Source organism: Pseudorca crassidens, chromosome X (genome assembly GCF_039906515.1).
Source record: "Pseudorca crassidens isolate mPseCra1 chromosome X, mPseCra1.hap1, whole genome shotgun sequence".
NCBI lineage: Eukaryota > Metazoa > Chordata > Mammalia > Artiodactyla > Delphinidae > Pseudorca > Pseudorca crassidens.
Window position 1 is genome coordinate 105,902,985 of NC_090317.1, and position 24,532 is coordinate 105,927,516.

The 24,532-nt window shown below is 39.8% G+C and overlaps 1 protein-coding gene across 2 annotated transcripts in view; it reads left to right on the top strand.

Moving 5' to 3' along the window:
- DMD (dystrophin) overlaps positions 1–24,532 on the top strand; it is a 2,128,065-nt gene that overhangs the window by 1,733,402 nt on the left and 370,131 nt on the right. For both annotated transcript variants that reach the window (XM_067723245.1, XM_067723244.1), the window contains exons 56-57: positions 8,740–8,912; positions 18,235–18,391. In XM_067723245.1, coding sequence (XP_067579346.1) covers positions 8,740–8,912; positions 18,235–18,391 — 330 coding nt within the window. The remainder of the gene's footprint in view (positions 1–8,739; positions 8,913–18,234; positions 18,392–24,532) is intronic.

Genomic DNA, 24,532 nt, shown 5'->3' on the forward strand with positions numbered 1-24,532 from the left:
TCCAGTAGACAATGTTCTGTTCTAATGTAACCAATCTCTTTTGACACTGTTGCCTGCTCCTTTCTTTTTGAAACCCTCCCTCCTGTCTTGGTTGCTATGACACCATAATCTCTTAGTTTTTCTCCTACTTCTTTGGCTCCTCCTTTACTGTATCCTTTGCTAGGTGGTCTACCCCTACCTAATCTCTGAATGTTGGCAGTCCTCAGGACGTGGTCCAAGGGCCCTTTTTCTTCTCTCTCGCTTCTTTCTCCCTAAGTAGGCTTACCCATTCCTATGGTCTTAGTATCAGTAAGCCGAATGATCCCAAATTCTTAAAGTCAGCCCAGACCCCCGCTCGGAGTTTCACATATGTACTTGAAACCTCCACTTGAATGATTCAGTCACTTTAAAGCATGACATGTGACTAGAACACAAAACTGACTTTTCCCACGGCTTTCACCATTTCAGTAAATGACACTACCATCTGTTGTTCAAGTCAAGAATTTGGAGTTACCATTGAGATATCCCTTTCCTTTATTTTCATCATCCAGTCCATTAGTATGTGTAAGCAATCCAACATCCAAATTATATCTCACATCAGTCCACTTCTCTCCTTCTGCAGTCACCTGAGTCCAGGCCACCTTTATCTCTTGCCTGGATTAGAGGCCCTGGCCTCTAACTGGTCTTTTTGTTTCCTCTCCTGCCTTCGTTAATCTCCACATAGCAATGTAGTGATTCATTTAAAGCCTAAATGATAACATGTCACTACCCAGGTTTAAAAGCTTCTATTGTTTTCCATTGCACTTGAAATAAAATTCCAACTCCTTACCACGGGACTTCTAGGCCCCACGTTATCTGAAGCCTCTCTTACCTCATCTCCAGCCACATTTCTTTCTCGGGAAGTTTTAGCCAAGATCTTTCCTATCACAGAGCTGATGCAAAGGTCTGCCCTCTTACTTGGGAGGACTTCTGTGCCCTTGGGTTTTCCTATAACTGGTGTCTTCTCATCTTTCAAGTCTCAGCTGACACTGAACCTTCTCTCATAGGTGTTCCTTGACCACCATAACCGAAGAGCACCCATCACCACCATATGTACACCGTTACTCTTATCGTAGCCCCCCTATTTGTTACCTCCAGAGCATTTTCTTACGTTACTGAATACTTGTTTACCTGTTTACCATATTTCTCCCCTGTTCATCCTATTTCTCCTTTTATCCTTTTATGCTGTGAACATCAAAAAGGCAGAGGTTCGGGGTTTTATCACCACTGCAGACCTGGGTGCTAATATATTAAATATTAGTGGGAGGGAGGAAGGAAAGAGAAGAAGGGAGGGAGGAGTGAAGGGAGGAATTAAGGCCTGGGACTGCACCTTTCTCACAACGTATGTATTCCCACAGCTCCTACTGAAATCTTGGAGTTAAAATAGGTACCTAATGCATGTTTGTGTGATGAATAAGTATGCAGACTCTTTTGCACTGTGACAGAATAAAAAGAAACGAGGAAAAACAAGATGCAGAAGCGAAAAGATACGTCCCTTATCCAACCTAGTATATCTGAAATGAGCTCTTCAATTTTAAAAAAGTAATCTTCAGAATAGCGTAAACAAGAGGGTCAGACAGGAAGAGAAAGCATCGCGTGTTACGGGAGTCTGGGATTGCTTAAGGCAGTCTGACAGATGCGATTTTGCTCCGTTTCCTCTGGGGTAATCCACTCTAGGCCGGGCGTTTCTAAAGATTAGATTTTGAAATAAAGCTTTGCACCTGGGAATGTACTGAGGCAGGAGAACATATCCCTTCTCTCCACTGTTGTGGTGCTTAAATGTGAGAATTTTTGAACAAGATATGAAAGCAAAGACAACAAACCCTGCAGGATAATAGTCTCTGAGAACCTTAATAACAGCCATTTTTAAAGCAAAGCCCGTGGACTCCTAAATCCATAGCTGCTCGTTTAAGATGCATTGCGATGCAGTGGACCTGAAAACACACTCCTTACCTACCTAGAGCAACCAGGCTCCAAGCCAAACGGCAGTCCTCAAATTAACTCTTGTTTGTCTCGGGATGACAACTCTCCTGCTTTTAAAAGAAATGCAATGGCCACATATAGAAGAGGAAAAAGGAGTCACACCCACTGTGAATCTGTATCCAACTGCATTTCCTGTGCGAGTTAGGAACCTCTGGTGGTTAGATTAGAATTCTTATAAAGTCAAGATTGTGGGTCCAGTTCCTTTATATGGGCGCTTCTCAAAAATCCATTAGGAAGGATAATTCTGTTTTGTTTTCCTAGTTTTAATTTCCAATCCATAACAGACTGATACTTTTGTAACACGCAATAAATTACTTTAAAAAATTACAAAAACCAGACACAAAATGCAAGCCCATGCTTTTTAGTTTTAGATTGCTATAAACGTTTCTAAAGATTTACTCTCAATTTCTGTTCTCATGATGGACCGTGTGTGTGTGTGTGTGTGTGTGTGTGTGTGTGTGTACTCCAAAACCTCAAGTATTTAGAGCCAATGTTTAACAAATCATGTTGGGTAACCAAGCTAAGGGAGTTTTACTTTTGCATGTTTGTTTTTGTTTTATTTAACTTCTGTAAAGCATCAACACTGTTTCAGAATAACTACGTTGGGTAAATTCATCTAAAGGGTTTTACATACACTGCTTTCTTCTTAGAGTTCACTGAACATAAATCTACCTTTTTCTGGCTCGTTCAGGATCATTAACATTACTTATTTTGCTTTGCTTTAAAGTTAGGTGATGCCTTCAAGGGCTAATAATATATGTAGGGCTATTAGTTTTCACACTTGTGTGACCCTGGTCAACTCTGAGTGCCTGCAGCTCCTTTTACACCTTTCTGGTTCTCTGTCAGGTGTCACTTCTTGCTGCTCTCAGTTTAGCCCTTAAGGATTACTTCTCTCCATTTTGGATCTTCTGTTTCTCACCTTTTAAGTTCTTAGAAATCAGAACATCACTTTTCTTTTTTTTCCTATTAAGCTTATTTGAATTAGGCAAAAATTACCAGTAAAGAGGAACTAATGACCTTATCATTATTCACATACTAATTGCTTTCAGAAAAGATTAGAGATGGTGTGTTCGTAATGATTAATTTTGTGGGGAGGTTTGGTCACTTTTTCTTCCTGCGTCTTTTTGTTTGTTTTATTGCTTACTCCTCAGTTATATTCAAGATAAGGAGGTTATCTTTTTAAATTTTTATTATTTTATTTTATTTTTTTGCGGTACGCGGGCCTCTCACTGTTGTGGCCTCTCCCGTCGCGGAGCACAGGCTCTGGACGCGCAGGCTCAGCGGCCATGGCTCATGGGCCCAGCCGCTCCGCGGCACGTGGGATCTTCCCGGACCGGGGCACGAACCCGTGTCCCCTGCATCGGCAGGCGGACTCCCAACCACTGCGCCACCAGGGAAGCCCCGAGGTTATCATTTGATGAGTTCTTTTTTAGAGACAAATAATTCCATAAACATAGGAAAGAGAATATGTGGAATCTATTATCCCTGATGTTTTGGAATAGTATCATAACTATTTGTTTGGATAATAAAAAGAGGTGTGTAGTAGTAACTAATTCTTGGCATCTTCCTTCTTTATTTTTCGTCTTACGAAAGTAAGACTTTCATAACTTTTCATATTCCTCCCTGGTTGTCTTACTACTTTCGATCACCATGGACCATTCTACTTGTCAAATGAGATGGTACAAATTCAATCAATAATCTCACCTTTGTCCTTTACTTTTCTTTATAAACTTCTGTTCTCAGTAGCTTCCTGAAAGAAGGTCTTTATCCTACTTAGTTTAAGGACATCGACCATATTCTGCCTGTTTCTTCTCAGCAGTCATTGTCTATTCCGATCAGGCCGTGCAGTTCATTGTACCTGCTCGTAATCCAAACTCATTGCCACGTTTTTGCCATTTCCAGGCTTTTCTCACTTGGAATACCCTCTTCCTCTTCCCTTCACCTTTCTCAATCCTATCCATCCTTCAAGGCTCAAACGAAGTTCCATGACTTTGTTAAGTCTATTTCTATCACTTTTTCCCCACACTGATTCTCTTATAATAGAAATCCTTACATTAGCTATTACTTATTAAAGGCTTATTGTGTTCTAGATGATGTTCAAAGTATTTTACAAAAATTATGCCATGTAATATTCAAAATAACCCAGCAGATAGGTATTATTATTTAATATTTAGTGAAGCCAAGGAGATTAAAGAGTCTAAACTTATGCAGCTAATAAGGGAAAGAGAAGGAAGAGACCAGAATTATGTCTCTTTAACTGCACGTTCCCATTAGTTTTCCCTGGAGGCTGAGAAAGGGGACTTATGACAGAAGTAGGCTAGATGCTCAGAAAAGAAGGAATGGTGAGATCTGAAAATGCTCTCCAGGAAACACAATACTCCCTACTCCTAAAACTGCCTTGTAAGCATATAAGCATACTGCTTGCCTCCCATCTGAGCTTTCTTGATATTCACAGTTGAAATTTGCTCCATAATTATACATAACTCTAGGCTATATGTCTCTTTCTGAGGGGAGGGGCTGCATATTATTTTGCCATTGGCACCCATTTTCTCAATTATTTTATGCTCGCTCTCTTGTATAGGATGTATCTGTCCACTACTTTGGATATGTTTAACAATCTCCGTATTAATAAGACGGTAAAGTTACTCTTTGAGTACTGGAAACAATGTTAGTCTGCCTTGTGCTAGATTTGCTGAAATTTAAGCAGGACTATTATTAATAGGAAACATTTTTTAATTAATAGGAAAAAACTCTGAGGTGATACAGCCTAGTGGGTAAGAGCCCAGTCCCTGGAGTCTGACGGCCTGGGTTTGAAATTTCGCTGTATGGTTTATTAGCTGTGTGACCTTGTGCGTTTTTTACTGAACCTCTCTGTAATTTCATTCTCTTATGTGTGAAGAGAAGATATTAATAATGCCTGCCCTGGAGAGTTACTGCGAGGATTAAATGAGCTCATGTATATACAGTGCTTTAGAGAAGCGTCTGTTGTGAAGGAAGTCTTATATATGTTGTTGCTGCTGCTGCTGCTTCTGTTGTTATGTAACAAATCCTTTTTCCCTATTCATTAGGTATTGTTCTTCCTAAAGAATACAATCACAAAAAGAAGAGAAAACTTATATTGATCGTAGCAACTAAGGCTTGAGTGATCTTTTCTCGTTAGGTCAGAAGTGAAATAAAACTACTAAAAAATATCTGTGAAAATTACTTTTTGTCCAGATTGGGTCTCCTCTGAGAACTCGATTCTCCATTCTAACCTCCTGCTTTTCTGGGGCCCCTGAGTCTAAGGTTAATCTTAGGATAAATGCCATCGTGGTAATTTATGCAAATATGAGTGTGCTCCTTCCTAAGTGCCCTGTCAATGTCTCCCTCCCCACCTAGGACTCATGCTGCCTACTTGTACTAAAAAATCTCCACTACAGCAGGCCAGCTTCCTAAAGAAGGCCTTATGGTCCTCACCGATACTCACCTCCCTTTTAGAGCAACCTACCTGAGTCCTGTATCTTGACGGAATCCCTGCCAGCCCGCCAGCCCAAAGGAGCATGGCCAAACTACGTTTATGCTGATATGTCAGGTCATGGCCTCCTGTAATGTTCACATGACTCTTCTAGACAGAGGAGTGAATTACTGCCAGGAGAATTTCTGTTCTGGCAGCGGGGATATTTTGTAGCAGACTTTTTCCGGTGCAAATAAGTGTTTCTCACAGGTGGTCCCACATGTCCAATTGCAAAATGAAAAGTGAAAAGGGTAGTCAGGACTCCATTTTTCATTTTGAACAAATCAATCCACGTGGGTAAAGTTTAATCAAAATCAGTAATGCCGTCTTTCCGTGTGCTTTAACCTCGGTAGCTGTTTCCCCTTGTTAGCAGTAGCCTTGTTCAGCTTCGGTAACTACTGTCTGTTATAGCCAGTGCTTACAGCAGCAAATGGTGTGTGGAGACAGCCTAAGATCTTCTAGAGTCAAAAGAACTGGATCCACTGCCCACATTTAACACTTTTGGCAAGTCAGTTAAACATCTCTGAGCCTCGGTGCTCTCATCTGTAAAACAGAGAAAATATTATGTACTTCACTGGGTAAGGAGTAGGAATAAGTAAAACGATACACGTGTAAGTGCTTTGTAAACTGTAAAGCCCTTTACTATGCATGTGTCCTTTGTTGCTCTACACTACCATCATAAACTAGAGCAGTAATACTGAGTTAAGAGCTACCTTCCTGCCAATGCTAAGACTTCACTTCAGCTACTTCTGAATTTCCAAGGGCAGAAATTTTAATCCGAGTGCGTATGAGGTTTGGCAGGAAATTGTCAACGTGTAGTTGTTAATATGAATGACTTAAACAAAAAGTGCATACTAGATTTTAGAAAAAGTAAAGGCATAACTGTCTCTTGCCTTCCTCTTAGATTTCCCACAGTGCTAAGGCTAGACAAATAACCAGTCCTCAGCAAGCACTGGTTTATCAACTTTATATTCATTTTTTTTCTCGATGATACAACAAAGATGTTTAAATTCAGGGCCATGTAAGTGGCAAAGATGAAAATGAGCAAATTTCATGAATCAACATCCTATTTGTGCTTGGGAAGACCTCTCATTTATTCAGCAAAGTATTGATGACTTCACGATACACATAATCTTAAGGAACTATTGATTGAACCTGGGTCTCTGCTGTAAATGCAGGACATAAAAATTCAAAGGTACTATAATTTATATGCATGCTAGTGTAGGAAGCTGATTGTATTAGTCAAAAGATCTTAATTTGTTGACAACAAAAGGTTTGGTCTTAATTCCTTAAGTGTGTACTCTGAGGTCAAGTTTTAGGTAGCAAACCACATACAACAAGAAGAAAAGTAAAGTAAAAGAGAGAAGTGGGGGCATTATCCTGATAACTTGGATCTGTTTGGTTTTTATTCCTGAATTATTTAGATATATTAACCTCAATTTTCTCTTTCACTGAAGAAGTAGCAAATTCAGCAGGGTATGTTTTTCCATGTAGGTACACAAAGATAAATTGGATATATATTTGATGAAGCGCCATTCAGCAAGAAGCCCAATACTGGTTTTCTATCACATCAGCTAGTTTCAGAATCAGGCTGTTTCCTTCCAAAACAAGCCTGTTTTTGATGGGATAAAGATAGATGCTCCTCGATATGTTTTAGTATTTCTATTCTTTCAACTCCAGATGGGGTTTATCCATATTCCCCTCCTGTCTTCCAGTCGAAGGCAATGAGACAGAATTCTCTTTAGAGTCCATCGGTGATACTTTGGCTGCCAGAAATAGTGACAGGAGACATTCATCGTCCATCTCCCTGCGTCTAAGAGGCTGCAACTGAAAACACAGGCCACTTCTTCAGACTTTGTAACATGTTATTGCTGCCACTTTTCCTTCCTTACTTTAGAAGAGTAATTTAATTCAATTTTAGAAAGGGGGGGAATTTTCTAGTTACACAGATCAATCCAGTTGTTCGGAGCTTCAGAATGAATTTTTAAACTTGTTAAACAGAAGCATACAAATCTCTAAAAGCAAGTCAGATAATGTACAAAGCCTCCATTCATTGTGTAGGCAGAAAGGAATGCTGTTACCCGGCAGCTCTCTAAGGAATGTTCCTTTGGCTTTGACCGTTCTGCTGGGAACAAGGAGGGAAACACATATAGAAAATGAATTTATAATGTCTCTGGCTTATAATGGAAAAATGATAAGAAAAGTTGGCTGTTTAATATAAACTATCAGTTGCATATTCCAGGCCTCCTCTCTTTGAGGTCCCTCCCACATCCACAGGCCTGGCTACCGTTTAGTGAGGAGTACAAAGTGGCTGTTTATTATTATTGACTGATGAGGACTGTGGTCTGAAATTCATTCTGTCAACAGAATGTAAGCAAAGTTGGCATTTTAAAGCAGGGCTCTTTCAGTCGCTGGGTTTTCTCGGGATTGCTATGCAACAGGATCAGTGCTGTAGTCCCCGGTTCAAGCTGAAAATGTTACACAGGAAGACATACCATGTAAAGGTCAGATTCTTCTACTATGATAATTTTCTTGATCTGTGTGTATACAAATGAGGTTGAAATCATCACTTCTTATCAAAGTCCTATGGACTTTCCACCTGTTGAGCCTAAAAATGTGATGGTATTTTAAATGGGAAGTCTTGCTAATAAATGTATGGTGCTGTAATAATTGTGTGATGCCGTTTTACCAAGGTGAACTTAATGTGTATTGTCAAGAAGATTCTCTCCTATGATCAAATCCCGTTAATGTGCTGGTGCTATGGACCAAGTACAGCCTTGTTTATTAGTCTCTCCATGCTTTTGTGGTCCGAGTCAATTCTACGATTACTGTGTGCTCGGAAAATATGACTTGACCCATAGTGTAATACGATGATTGGCACTGTGGTGCACTTTATCACGGAGTTTTATTTCCTATCACTTCCATGAAATAATGTATTTTTTCCATGGACTAGAAGACATAAGTTATGAAATTTATAAAGTTACAAATGTATTATGTTCCAATTCATAATCTCAAGGAATAAATCTATTATTCCTAATTAGATGCCCACTTTCAATCTACATAACGACATAAAGAGATGATGTACCAAGAAAAGTGAGTCGGAGGTGTATCTTCTTGTTAGTTGAGCCAATTGAAATCCCTTTTGAGCTAATAGTCTATTTTTTGCAGTTCTCCAAATTCACAGTCACAGCCGGTCTCTTTTGTTTGGTAATTCTGCGTGTGTTCTTCTTCCTGATGCCCTGTAGGACCTCCAAGGAGAAATCGAAGCTCACACAGATATCTATCACAACCTGGATGAAAATGGCCAAAAAATCCTGAGATCCCTGGAAGGTTCTGATGATGCGGTTCTGTTACAAAGACGTTTGGATAACATGAACTTCAAGTGGAGCGAGCTGAGGAAAAAGTCTCTCAACATTAGGTAAGAAAAGATCCGGAACAACAAAAAAAGGCCAGAAATGAATTAAAATGGCAACATGCCCCTCACTTGCCTAGCACAAGTAGCTAATATCTCATATGTTTATGTAAATCCCCCAATTTCAGAATGATGTATTTTATTTTGAATAAATGAATCATTTATTTGCTCAGTATGGGGATGATACTTGAGGGTTCAGATGAGATTAGAATGGTGCTATGTTATAACCATGGGAGACATACTTATTAAGACATTAGAGTGAATTCAAATGAGGAACACAGCTACCCTGATTTCATAGTGTTCTCTCTTGGTTTATCACAGGGTTATTCAAAAAATGATAAAACTAACGTCTGTTTATTATGGAATTCTTTCTTTGGCATTATTCTAAATGCACGTGAGGACCTTCTTTAAATACCCATAATACGTTATAATTAACATTGTAAAGGAGACCTCGCCATAGCTCCCACAGCCAAGGAGAGATTATAACAACTGCCTGCCTTTTGCTTCCTCTCAGATTGTGTTACCGTATACCCTGTAAACTAAGCCTTTAGCTGTTCCGTACACACCTGTTTTGTACTTTGCCCTTTTGTGTGTCGCAACATTCTCTTGAGAAGTTAATGAAGGTGTCTCAGCATTGTTGTGAGGAGGGCAGAGTGAAGCTCTTGCTGTACCTGTTTTGCACTAGTTCAGTGGAGGGGCAAAGAGCAGAGAGAGGAAGTGAAATGCCCAGGGTCACCTAAGTGGCATGGGAGGTACAGGGAGTGGAAGTCAGGCTTCCTGCTTTCTAATCAGTTGCTTTGCCTAATTCACGTCTCTTTATAAAAGTACCTTGTGTTTTCTTCTGTGTCTAGAGGAGCAGTGGTAGTGGAGGGAGGTAGAAGAGGACTAGTGGAATGCACTCAACACTGGGAGTTGTTACTACCTCTAGGTCGTAAGATTACAGGAGGGAGATGATTTTTCTTCTTCATAGCTCTTCTAAGTTGTCCCAGATTTGGACATAGAGTATCTTTACTTCTATAAATGAGGCAAAAATATAAATGAAATTTCTTCATTTGAAAGCACTCTTGTAGAAATCTGCACGTAATATGACAGAATAATGATGATAGCAACTCACACTTACATGGTGCATCACGTACTGTGCAATGTCATGGGCACTTTAGATTTGTCCACGCATTTAATGCTCTCAGCAACTCTAAGAGTTAGATTGTATTATTATCCTCTCTTTGCATTTGAAGAAAGTAACACACGGAGTGGCTAGATAACTACCCCGAGGTCACTTAGTTAGTAAGCGGCAGATCTAAGATCTGAACACAGGGAGTCTGGCTCCAGAGTCTGAGCTTTGAACAGTTGTATTATGCCGTAGAGTATAAAGGAAGAAGGAGAAGGTGAGACCCACCTAACTTTTACACATAAACACGTAATAAGTGAAAGGATGAAACAGAAGAGCAGATTTCTGGGAGGAGGAAAGGATTTATTTTTATTTCTGTGGTTTTCCCCCCGAATTTGCACCCTAGCTTCCGAGACACTCATTTTTATCTCCCTTTTTGATCCATGAATTTTGTATTGATGTGTGGGTGATGAGTTGTGGGCAACAACGGGCGATGGCATTTTCAAAGATAGGGAGGTTCCATTCGCGTTCTACAGCTTCACCTCTCAGAGAGGTGAGTATATGTAACGACACCGGCCACTTTCATAACATCTGTCATTACAAAGGAATGAAACTTGTGAGATGGGAAAGATATCGGTAGATAAAGGAAAGAAAAGAAAGTTATTCTTTTTCTCGGGAGGGAAAAAAAAAGGTGCTATTACTGTTCTGAACGCCATTCAGTGCCTTTTCTCTCTTTCATGTGAACTTGATGAAATAAAAGGAGGATTGAAAGCGGCAGACAGCATGTCAGCCAAAATATGGGCTCTTCATTCTCAGCAATTTCCCATAAGCCAGCTACTGCAGTTTAATTCTTGCTGTCATTAAACAAGTAGAAAGCAGTTACCTTAGCTCATCTAAGGTACTTCAAATTCTAGAATTTAAACACTCAGATCAGCGGTTTTGGCTTTTTAGTAGGCCTCTCGAATAATACAGAATGTGTTATCAACACTCACTCATAAAAAGCGAGGAAGTAATTCTTCACATCAAAGCGATTCGGTTTATTTCCTGACGCTTGGTTGAAATAAGGCCATCAGTCAATCCGTACTGAATGGCAGGGTTCAGTTGAGAGAAGCACAGTAGAGGTAGTAATTGGGGATTGTTATGAAATAGGATAGATGAACCCTGGAAGAGTTACGTACCGAACCATCAGTGACACATAAGCTTGCATTGCCAATCTAGTCAGTTCCTCTGTCGCCGTTATTTTGTAGTGAAAAGTCACCACAATTTAAAAAAAACTTCCAAAGTCACCCTGGAGAAACATCCCTGTGTTTACCTTAAACTATGACATATTATACTAAAACATGTCAGTTGTTCATTATTTCATAAGAGATTCTGAAGCCATTTTTATATTTCAAAATATAAAAACATTAGCGCTTAATTTCACAGGTATCCATTTTTTAATGAGAAAAAATTGAGTCTGAACAAAAATGATTCTGAAGTTTCCCTTTGTGTTCCATTGACTCATAAGCGGTGTCGTTGTGCTTGCAGATCTAAGTCCACATTATGTCTTGTACCCTCCATTTATTTTCCTTCTGCCCTGTCTTTCTCTTCTTGTGATTGTGGTTCTGATTGATTGATTGATTGATTGAAGTCTTCATCATGTCATTCCATATTGATAGATTTGGCTCTCTTTCTTTACATATTGAGACCATCCATTGCACATTTACAAAAATATTCTTCCTTGGACACTCTTTCTATCACATTATTCCTTTGGTCAAGAACTTTAGTCTTGTTGGTGCCCATATTTCACTCTTTCATTTATTTGTTCATTCAGTAACTATTTACTGAATGTTTACTGTGTACTAGGCACTCTTCCAGGCACGGAGGATACAACAGTGAACAAAACAGTCAAAAGTAAATCGTTGCTCTCATGAAGCTTATATTTAGTCACTAGGATCTAGTGACCCTTCCACTCTCTACCAACTATGCCTAATAAGCCCCTGCTGACCCCTTCCCTCTCTGTCCTTCCTCTGCCTCCCACTTCATTCCTCCCCAAGCAGCAATCTAGTTACTGCCCCAAATGGATTCTCTGAGTCAAGTAAATTCTGCTTTCTAACCCCATTCCTGCTCTCCAGCAATTTTCTCACTGTCCCGTACGAGTACATCCATTTGCCGGTCCTCACACTTGGAACACCATCTCTCCTCTGAGCCTCCAAATTTTGACTCAAATTCCATAATCAAGATTTCGCTTTCTGACCGTTCCTTTACCAGGTCTTCCCTGTACTATTCTCATTTATACTTGATGGCAAGTTCCTTTAAGTATTCATGAGTTGTTTCGTAGGGCTGTGCTTGCTGCCTTCAGCTAAATTAGATACATACAAAACTCCAAGCTATGAATGAGTCAGTGAGGTGGAGTAGAAAGGGTCTTGGACCAACAGTTGAGTGACCTAGCTTCTCCTCTGGCTCTGTTACTACCTAGCATCTGATCTTTAGCCAGTCACTTAACTGCTTCAGACTTGAATTTTCTCTCTCACTGAAATGAGGACGTTTGACCAGACACATGGGTGGTCTCTTCAAGTTCCCTGGCAATTCTACAATTCGGTTATTTTTTATTCTACAATCACTCTTTATAAACCTAGGCAAATTATCAAGATTTTCTACCTTGGTTTTCTTATATTGAAAAGAAGTGATTAAGTTCAAAGATATGGTATAAGAGAAAGTAAATACTGATACAATGTCTTTGAGAGAAAAGAATAGTTTGATTGAAATTGTATCTCATAATTTAGTTCAAGGAAAGTAGATGCCATCTGTTCGACATGCGTTATCACACTGCATTTTGACCAAGAGGTATAAGAAAGAGAAGTAAATACTCAGTGATAGCTGAGTGCCGTCCAACAAAAGATTAACCGCTTTAAGTGGGAGAAAAATAAGAGTGAAAATTTCCTACTTACGTGTATACGTACAAATACACACGTGCGCGCGCACACACACACAGAATCACTGATGACGTTATGCAACATCAGGATGGTGATTAGTCATATAAAGTGTTTCTCATTCTAAAATATTCTATATCTACAAAACTTGCATTTTTAATTTTGAAAATATGAATAATTGGAGAAGTGATCAAGTGCATAAGAAACGTGTATGAAGATTTCAGTTTAATCTGCCACCAGATTATATTTTCCAGATTATTGTATATATTATTAACTATGAGAATCACATATGATGTCCACATAGTTTCAGCAAAACTTACATTCTGTGAGATTGTTATACTTGGGGGAAAAACGTGTAGATATTATATAAAGATAATCCCTTTCATGAAATTTTGAACATTAATTTGAGACGTGAGGACATGGACATTATATAGTCCACAGCAGCAATAAATCTCTTAGAAAGTACTTGGTATTAGAAATTAGAATAATTAGAGGTCTTGCTCTAATGGAGGACAAAGAAAGAGCAAAAGAAAACAAAGTCTTTTTACCTTTCAGTGAGAGAAAAATGCTACTTGGATGTTGAGTATCTCCAACCTTCCTTTTCTTTTTTTTTTCTTTTTCTTTTTTGCGGTACGCGGGCCTCTCCCGTTGCGGAGCACAGGCTCCGGACGCACAGGCTCAGCGGCCATGGCTCACGGGCCCAGCCACTCCGCGGCATGTGGCATCCTCCCAGACCGGGGCACGAACCCGTGTCTCCCGCATCGGCAGGCGGACTCTCAACCACTGTGCCACCAGGAAAGCCCACAACCTTCCTTTTCTTACTCTTGGGATGTTAATTATGTTTGAAAGTTGGAGTTCATGGCCCATCTGGAAAAAAAGTGTTTACTTCTCTTTGGGCTTAATTCTCTTTCTTTAAAGCCCCATAGCTCCCATTTTATTTCTGCGGTTCCTTATTATTTCTGCTTTCTTAACCTTTTCTTTCTGTATGCTTACATGCTATCTTTTTACACAAGGGTACCAAAGATATAGAGGGATATATTGTTAGTTTTATAAAGGAAGTCAAAGTGAAAAATTACTTCAATATAACACATTTTGCTTTAAGAATAGATGCCTTTCAGAGTAAAGTTTTATTAAGGGTTTCAAACTAGGCATCGACTGAATCATACTTGAGGTATCGGTGTCTGGAGAAATAACATTCACTTTAGCAGCCCTATAATTCTTAGAGTCCTGACAGTGAAGAGTTTCTTAAAGCCCAAACTATATATCCCAACACACCTAAAGGTTCTGCATTTTACCTAAACCTTACAAATTATAGAAATTATCTGCTTATTAAAGACCGCTACTTCCGTTGTTAAAAGCTAGTAACCCCTAAGCTCTTGTCTTCACTAATAAAGATTAATAGAAAATGGATAGAGGCTAAGTGTGTAGCTTCAAACCTCCTCTTTTATTCTCTGTTGAGTAGGTAGTGGTAAGTAGAGTATATTTGCCAATTAGCAGGAAGCCTTTTTGCTTAGGGATCCGAAACATTTGGTGAAAACCGTGAAGGTTAAGGATTTCCTCCTATAAGGGAGGTTTGTAGTTTCCATTTCCCTTATCTAAATATGACAGCTCAAGTTATGTGCCTCAGCAGGTGTCTTTATACCTTTGTATCTCAGTTCCCACATTTACAAAAAAGGGACATCTAGATCTCCTTCAAAATCATGTCACTGACAAATAGCACCTTTGCCCTGTGGAGACTGACAAGTAATGTTTGGGGCACATAGGGAACACTTCAAGAAATTCTTCCTCAGAGAATGGTCCTGGAGCTCACCTGCTGAGTTGTAAAGATTCTTGTTCAAATTACAGGAATTCTGTATCTGTGAATCTGTTTCTGTTTCGTATGTCCTTTTTTTTTTTTTTTTTTTGCGGTACGCGGGCCTCTCACCACTGTGGCCTCTCCCGTTGTGGAGCGCAGGCTCAGCGGCCATGGCTCACGGGCCCAGCCGCTCCGAGGCATGTGGGATCTTCCCGGACCGGGGCACGAACCCGTGTCCCCTGCATCGGCAGGCGGACTCTCAACCACTGCGCCACCAGGGAAGCCCTGCATATACTTTCATTTGTATTATTTTTTAGATTCTAAACTTGTGGTTACCAAAGGGGAGAGGGAAGAGAGGAGGGACAAATTAAGGGTATGGGATTAACAGATACAAACTATTATGTATAAAATAGACAATCAGCACAGCTATATTGTATAGCATGGGAAATTATAGCCATTATCTTGTAATAACTTATAATGGAGTATAATCTGCAAAAATACCAACAAAAATACCAAATCACTCTGCTGTACACATGAAACTAATATAATATTGTAAATCAACTCTACTTCAATAAAAAAATTTTTTTAAGTACTGAAACTCTGGGCATGGAACCTAGGAGTCTGTACTTTAAGCAGGCTGCTCAAATGTTTCTTATGCACACTAAAGTTTGAGAACCATGGCTTTAGATTGGATATCTTTGTGTTGTTTTAAATCAGGAGCCGTTATCTGAGTTTCTCCTCTCCAACCCCTACCCAGTGTCCTCTGTCTCTTACAAGCATTTTGTATAAGTTTTTGTCCTCGTATCACATCTTTGCTTTCACTCTCAGGCTTTAGCAAGGAAAAGAAAGTCATTTGATATGTACTTAAGGTGATCAAACATTCAGAAAAGTGACTTAACTCCATGCCTTAGGGATGAATAAGGAAGGCCCCCTCATCCCGGTATTTGAGAGCTTTTTGTCACTCGTGATCCCAGGTCCTTCTTCTGTTCCTCTGTTAACTCTCTTGACTGTCCTGTGTCCCTAGCTCTTCACAGCTTCCCTATCTCACGCTATGGAGTTTCTCTTAGATCCTTTAGACTGAATTCCCTGGGTCTCAGCGCTCTTTTTTTTTTCCCCCTCTCCTAGGGGACACAAAGGGTTTCATCGGCCCGCTAATAATTTAGTCAGGGCCATTTAACTGGACGGGGGGGTGGGGGGGTGGGGGGGGTGGGTTGTAGCACCGCCTTATGTAAATGAAGCAGCAGCTGGAGGCCTCACCTTAGGCCGCCTGCCCTTTGGCATATCAATCCTGTAGGCCTGTCCACCACAGGGATGCGTTATTTCCCTTACCGGACAGATGGAGGCCAGGCATTAGACATCTTTATATCCTCCTTTACCTTCCCCCCTCCCTACCCCCGATGCCTGATTGGGACTGAGAGGGACTCAGTAAATATTTATTTAATCAGTGGCTCATCTACAACGTGCTGCCTTTCCATGGCTGTACTGTGCCTCTCTCTACCTTTCAAAATGTCCTGTTTGACAGCCCCTTTCACCCTCAAGGGGACCAAACTGCAAATTCCAGATACCCAAGGGAATCCCCGTAACCAGTAGTCGTTACATGTCATTAAACAGCTAAAATCTTGCATAGGGAGTTCTCGCTTAGGCTTTTCCTGGAAAAGTGAAATAGGAGGAGAGAACAGAAACATAAAAGAACTGACCTCTACACCATATGCAGTCTACACTATTATATTTAATTCATGATATTTATGATGCTTCATGATTCATTTCTGAGATAAAAATGTCCTTAGAGTCTTGAACAATTTAATTTCCCCGATGGAAATACCTTCAGTTTTTCTGAATGTAATGTTTATATGGCTCACAATAGAGAATTCTGACAATTTGGAAAAGTATAAAGATGAAGGAATAAATCACCTGTAAATCCACCTTTGAGGGATAAACTGCTTGTTGTTTCAGAATTTTTTCATGCATAGTCCAGCATGTGCACACACACAAACATTTTGGAAAAATAGATTATGTACGTTTTTGTAACCTACTTTGTCCCTTAGTGACTGACAGGATGATCTTGTCCATGTCCGTGAACATTTGCCTGTGTCATCACATTGAACACTGTGTAGGATTCACAGGATTTGAACAATGCATTGTATGAGTTCACCACTGTGTATGTAACCAGTTTCCTAGTACTGAATGTTTAAGTTGTTTCAACTTTGTATCAATCATAAGTACGCTGTAAGTAGCAGTTTTCTACCTGTATCTTTGCATGCTTTCCCAGTTGCTTTCTTAGTATAAGTTCCTTGAATTTAAGCTTGTGGGTCATTATATTTGCACATTTTAAAGACATTTATGTATCATCAAATTATCCTTCAGAAAGTTTAAAATAGTTTAATTTCAGCACCCAGGTACTATTTGGTGATTCTATTTGAGTAAGGCCAGCAGGAGAGTTGTATTTGAAATGTCAGGCTGAGGTATCAAATGGCAAAGGGAAATGTTGTTCTACCTGGTTGCTTTACATTTCAATCTCTGCAGCGTTCGAGTTTATATTATACTTATAGGCAGCATTAATTTTTATGAATTAATTAATAATTGCTGATAAGATGTAAGTAATGCAGCATAATTCTTGATTTACCTGAGGATAGAGCTTTGCTAACGTTCCGCGTTTCTTTGTTTTCTGGATGATGGTTTATTTTCTTCATTTAGCTTCTCATCCTCAAGTGAAATGTGGATTTTATAACACAGATCATTCATTTGTATATTCTTAAATGCCTTCTATGGATTAACGTGTTCTAAATGCAGTTGATGGTAAAGCACTCAGCCTCTTGCCTAAATTATTCACGTTTGGGGGGAGGCTTTCAGGCAAATGTCTGATTTTACTTTTCCACGTGAGTTGTTGTCTCAGTACATTTTACACAAAGGAAACAAAGCGGAAAATGTTGGAACTTGGTGAAAACAAATCCCAGGTGCACACGAATAAAGAAGGGTAGAGAAGGAGGAGAAGCATATGGGAAGAGGAGCAGAAAGGAACAGATGCCAGATGGAAGGAGTCAATGGAAGAGGCTGCCTAGGGTGTAGAAATGGAAAAGTCAAAATGTGGGGAGAGACCTTTCCATTTCTCAAAGCAGAAAGAATTCCGGTACTAGCATGAGTCACACGAAAACTGAGTGGTTTATTTTAGTCACTGGGTCCAGGTTCTTCTACCAGAAACATTAAGAATCATTGATTGCAACACTACAGGAAAGCAGTCCATTCCAGTGTATATTTCATGCCAAAAGTCTCAGAATTCTGCATGTGGAAATAAACATATAACTAAACACTGTCTTCCCTCCATGTTGCCATCAAAATACCCACATTTTGTTGCTCTCAAAAGCAGGTAGCTGGATTTTTATTGAGGACTGCTATGTAGTCCACAGTACGTTTACACACTGTGGAAGTAACCAACCAATGTACCTTTAGTGGGATTGTTAGAACCATCAGTTATCTTTCTAGATATTCTGACAGTTTGCTCCTGTTATTTTTCAGGTCCCATTTGGAAGCCAGTTCTGACCAGTGGAAGCGTCTGCACCTTTCTCTTCAGGAACTTCTGGTGTGGCTACAGCTGAAAGATGATGAGTTAAGCCGGCAGGCACCTATTGGAGGCGATGTCCCAGCAGTTCAGAAGCAGAATGATGTACACAGGGTAGGATATTTTTAAGCATAGTGATTTGCACATAGTAAGCATTCAATGACTGTTTTAAAATTAGTTTTGATTGAAACTAGGTTGAAAAAGGAAAAGAAATCGAGTGGAAGAGAAATCTTTTTTTGCTCCTCTAGTCCAAGGGTCAATTAGAAATAATCCAAGCCATTATATTGTAAATGTCAAAAACATCTGCATTAATAATATCATTTAAGATTTGTCCATGTCTTTTGGCGATATTTAAAAATGTCAATTTGGAAAATATTAAACGTATGCTAAAGTGACATAATTCTATAATAAACACCTGGGTACCCATCAAGACCAAGTTATCAATTCATGGCCAGTCTTACTTCTTCTATACCTCTACTTTGTCCTCCATTATCTAAAAGCAAATCTCAGGCACGGATCATTTAATTCATGAATATTTGATAAAGTGTCTCTAGAAGATAAGAATTTGCTCTTTAAAGGTAAACACGTTGTTACTATAATACATTTTTTAAAAATTTATTTATTTTATCTTTGGCTGCGTTGGGTCTTCGTTGCTGTGCGCAGGCTTTCTCTTGTTGCGGCAAGCGGGGACTACTGTACTCTTCGTTACGGTGCGCGGACTTCTCATTGCGGTGGCTTCTCTTGTCGTGGAGCATGGGCTCTAGGCGTTCAGGCTTCAGTAGTTGCAGCTCGTGGGCTCTAAAGCACAGGCTCAGTAGTTGTGGCGCACGGGCTTAGTCGCTTCACGGCATGTGGGATCTTCCCGGACCAGGGCTCGAACCCGTTTCCCCTGAATTGGCAGGTGGATTCTTAACCACTGCGCCACCAGGGAAGCCCTATAATACTTTTTAAATGTCAATAATTTCATCATGACAAATACCAAGGCAGTATTCAAATTTCCATTCCTCATATACATGTCTTAAATGTTTTAACAGGTTTTTGGGGTTTTAGTTTTTTGGTTTAAATAAGAATTGAAATAAGGTCCAGACATTGTGCTTGGCTAATTTGTCTTTTAAATTCCCCCCCACTTTTTTTTTCACTTTTTATTTTGAAGTAATTACAGATTCACAGTAAGTTACAAAAATAGTACAGAGAGTCTCCCTACACATTCCACCCAGTTTCCTCTAACGGTTGCACCTAACATAACTATAGAACAATAATTATTGTCATTTTAATATGTAATTGACATAAAAATTTACATTTACAGTGGTTATAACACAACTCAATTCAGGCTAGCCACATTTCCAGGGCTCAGATATGGCTAGTGGCTATTCTGTTGAACAGTGTAGTTCTACAGGTTTGATTGTATTCGGGTTTGCCTTTTTTTGGTCAGACTACTTCATAGATAGTAGTGTATTTTTCCGTCACCGGGAGGTACACAGTGTCTTGTTTTCTCTTGTGTGTGTGTGATTTTTGGCAGCTGTTAATGATCAATGCCTAGGGGTTGCAGTGTGATGATTGCCTATTTCTATCATTTCTTCTTCATTTATTAGCTGGAGTACTTCTATGAAAAGAAAATATATACTCATCCACAATTTGGGTACCCAGGATATAGTTCATCTAGGACAGGTGCGGTAAATGTTTCTACTTTACCAGTCTTCAGGATAACAACTTGCTCATTAGCATTCTCCAACAGCAATCAATTGTTTCTTTTTTTTTTTTTTAACATCTTTATTGGAGTATAATTGCTTTACAATGGTGTGTTACTTTCTGCTTTATAACGAAGTGAATCAGTTATACATATATCTCCATATCTCTTCCCTCGTGCGTCTCCCTGCCTCCCACCCTCCCTATCCCACCCCTCTAGGTGGTCACAAAGCACCGAGCTGATCTCCCTGTGCTATGCGGTTGCTTCCCACTAGCTATCTATTTTACGTTTGGTAGCGTATATATGTCCATACCACTCTCTCGCTTTGTCACAGCTTACCCTTCCTCCTCCCCGTATCATCAAGTCCATTCTGTAGTAGGTCTGCGTCTTTATTCCCGTCTTGCCCCTAGGTTCTTCACGACTTTTTTTTTTTTTAGATTCCATATATATGTGTTAGCATACGGTATTTGTCTTTTTCTTTCTGACTTACTTCCCTCTGTATGACAGACTCTAGGTCCACCCACCTCACTACAAATAACTCAATTTCATTTTTTTTTATGGCTGAGTAATATCCCATTGTATGTATGTGCCACATCTTCTTTATCCATTCATCTGTTGATGGACACTTAGGTTGCTTCCATGTCCCGGCTATTGTAAATAGAGCTGCAATGAACATTGTGGTACATGACTCTTTTTGAATTATGGTTTTCTCAGGATATATGCCCAGGAGTGGGATTGCTGGGTCGTATAGTAGTTCTGTTTTTAGTTTTTTAAGGAACCTCCGTACTGTTCTCCATAGTGGCTGTATCAATTTACATTCCCACCAACACTGCAAGAGGGTTCCCTTTTCTCCATACCCTCTCCAGCATTTATTGTTTGTAGATTTTTTGATGATGGCCATTCTGACAGGTGTGAGATGATATCTCATTGTAGTTTTGATTTGCATTTCTCTAATGATTAATGATGTTGAGCATCCTTTCATGTGTTTGTTGGCAATCTGTATATCTTCTTTGGAGAAATGTCTGTTTAGGTCTTCTGCCCATTTTTGGATTGGGTTGTTTGTTTTTTTGATATTGAGCTGTATGAGCTGCTTGTAAATTTTGGAGATTAATCCTTTGTCAGTTGCTTCATTTGCAAATATTTTCTCCCATTCTGAAGGTTGTCTTTTCATCTTGTTTATGGTTTCCTTTGCTGTGCAAAAGCTTTTAAGTTTCATTAGGTCCCATTTGTTTATTTTTGTTTTTATTTCCATTTCTCTAGGAGCTGGGTCAAAAAGGAAAGGATCTTGCTTGATTTATGTCAAAGAGTGTTCTTCCTGTTTTCTTCTAAGAGTTTGGTAGTGTCTGGCCTTACATTTAGGTCTTTAGTGCTTTTTGAGTTTATTTTTGTGTATGGTGTTAGGGAGTGTTCTAATTTCATTCTTTTACGTGTAGCTGTCCAGTTTTCCCAGCTCCACTTATTGAAGAGGCTGTCTAATTGTTTCTTTCCTTTGTTTGTTTTTCATTATATTTTTGTCTCCTCTACTAGACTCAGAGTGAGGAAGGCAGAGATTTCGTCTTGCTGACCTCCGAGACCCTGGTACCTAGCAAAGTGTCTGCCATACGGTGGATATTGATAGGTGTTTTTTTGTTGTTGTTTTGTTTTGTTTTGTTTTGTTTTGTTTGTGGTACGCGGGCCTCTGACTGTTGTGGCCTCTCCCGTTGCGGAGCACAGGCTCCGGACACGCAGGCTCAGCGGCCATGGCTCACGGGCCCAGCCGCTCCGCAGCATGTGGGATCATCCCGGACCGGGGCACGAACCCGTGTCCCCTGCATCAGCAGGCGGACTCTCAACCACTGCGCCACCAGGGAAGCCCTGTTTTGTTTTGTTTTGTTTGCGGTACGCGGGCCTCTCACTGTTGTGGCCTCTCCCTTTGTGGAGCACAGGCTCAGGATGTGCAGGCTCAGCGGCCGTGACTCACGGGCCCAGCCGCTCTGTGGCATGTGAGATCCTCCCGGACCCGGGCACCAGCCCATGTCCCCTGCATCGGCAGGCGGACTCTCAACCACTGCGCCACCAGGGAAGCCCAAAATGGTGCCACTTTTATATGTTCAGCACTTAAAGGAAAGATATCTATGGAGACATAGCAAAAACTGGCATCTTGAAGAAAGGTCAAGGGTTTATATTATTCCAGAGAAGAGGATATAGGAGATGACAAAAAGGGAAGAGAACATGAGGGAAGACCCCAGAGTCTATAAAAAATTGCCAAGGAAACTGCCAGTTTCTCCTTTAGCCATTCCCCTTCATATAATTCAGAATATTAAGGTAGCTTTTGTGGTAGGGTGTGATATAATAGCTATAATTTTTAAAGTCTTCTAACTTTGAATAAATAGTGAAAACACTCCGGTGTATATGTGGAAGAGCATTCACTGAGAAGGATGGGTATTTTAAATAGAATGCATTATATGATATGGTGAAATGAGACAGAATTTCTACCAAAGGTGTAATTTTATTCTAGTTCCAGAAATCAAAGAAGATGCATCGTTGGGCAAGTGCACTAGGATTCAGGAGGCTGAGATTCTAGCCCTATTCATCTATAAGTTAGATGGTGATTGCTACTTTGTTCTTCAGGTATAAGATGAGGAATTTGGTCTGCGTAGTTTTTCTACAGTCCCTTCTAGCCACCATTTTGTTATAAATACATTCTGTTATAAATACAGCCTCACTCTCCCATTATTGGCTTTGGTTGCCTGCTAACAGCAATAAAATGTTAGCACACATCATTCTCGGTCCTCTTACCAACCTCCAGCCTTCCAACGCTAACACATCACTGGGTCAGTTTACCTTTCTTGACTCTGTCTACTGTAGTCATTGCCACTGTTACAAGAGACCTTTTCTCCTCACTTTTCTGTATCTACTCTTAACACCCTACAGCGCAATCAACATTTCAATCAGAGTAATCTATGTAAAAATGTAAATTGAATTATGTCATTCCTTATCCTAACACTCTTCAGTGGCTTTTCAGTGCCCTTGGGAAACGACCAGAAATGCTCAGCAAGGACCCCAAAGTCCCATCTGGGTGGTCTGGCCCCAATTTGTTCTTTTCTCACTGCCCTTCCTCTTGCTCTCTTGATGCTAGCTGTACTGCCTTCTTTTACTTGTTTCCAGTTCTCTGTGTTCCTCTCTGGTGGGGCTTTGAACATGCTGATCCTCTGTCTGAAACCCTTTCTACCCAAACCTCCCCCCTCATAATTTCCTGGCTCGTGTCTAATAATCCTTCACATCTTGGCTCAGGCATCAAGCTAGCTTTTCTCCAATGCCCACATTTGACCACATCTCCTTTTCTGTGCCTTCATAACACCGTACTTTTCTTTCTATAATGTAATGTTCTTTGTCATCATGAATATGTGTGACTTTTTGATTAATGTCAACCACCTTCACTAAACCTTGGGCTTCTTGCTTTTGGGAAGAGGGTTGTCATTTTTATACCTAGCACCTTATAAAGTGTCAAGTACATGATAGACAATGAATAGATAAAGGAGCATAGGAATTAAGGAAAGGAGATAAGGAGGCAGGAAGGGAGGAAAACAACCAATGAACTAATCTTTTGTTCCTTCCTCTCTAGTCTACTGTGATCCAGGGCAGGGAAAGAAAGAATAAAGAGTAATGTTCCTTCCTCACTTGCATCTTTTTTTCTCTTTACTCCTAAGTAAGCATCTTTTCATAGTGTGTAAAGCTACTTTGATGCCCACTGTTTTTATTTGTGGTCTGGTCCAGTGTTTTCATGAAATTCTCTTTGTATCCTTAAGAAAAATCCTTGTCACACAACACTCCCTCGAAGAACATCATCACTCCTCAGTGTTGATGAGAGAACAATTTTGCACCCTGTTTACTCAGTTTTGTCACATTTATGCAGTAGCCCCTTTATAGTTGTAGTGGAGTTGCTGTCTAGTTAGTGATGCTCTCATTACCTGTGGACAAAAAGAACAAAGGAGAATCCTTGAAATTGGGTCTTTCTATCAGATCTTCAGAATCCAATGAGGAAGAGGTAAAGGAAACACAGTCATTGCAAAACTCTGTCAAGATCTAGTCTTGCACAGAGTTTGTATTTGTAGACTTTTGTTTTACTTTACCATGTTTCCAGGATTATAAACTGTCTTGCTCTTTATGGGTTTCTTGCTCCAAAGACTGTTTATATAAAATGTCTGGTATCAAGATGGCTCACTTTTTATTGTACCCTTGCTCCTCATGTATTTGGTGTGTCACTTTTTTAAAATCACCTGCCTACTATCTATTGTAAATTATTAATGTTGTTGCTTTTTATGGGAATACAAATCCCATTAAAATGTCAAAAGTGTAAACACTAAGTAAATATTTTTCACTTTTTTCTATAAATCAGAATGCTTGTAAAACAGGTCATTTATATTTTCTTAGTATATCATTGCAGATTAGTGATAAAGTTTTATAGCAAAATATCATATGTCTTGTACTCTTAAAGCAAAAATATACAGTCAATCTCAATTACTCTGCTGTAGGTAAAGTTATAAGACAGTCCACACAGGTAGTCGGGGACTGCAGTCTCACTCCCC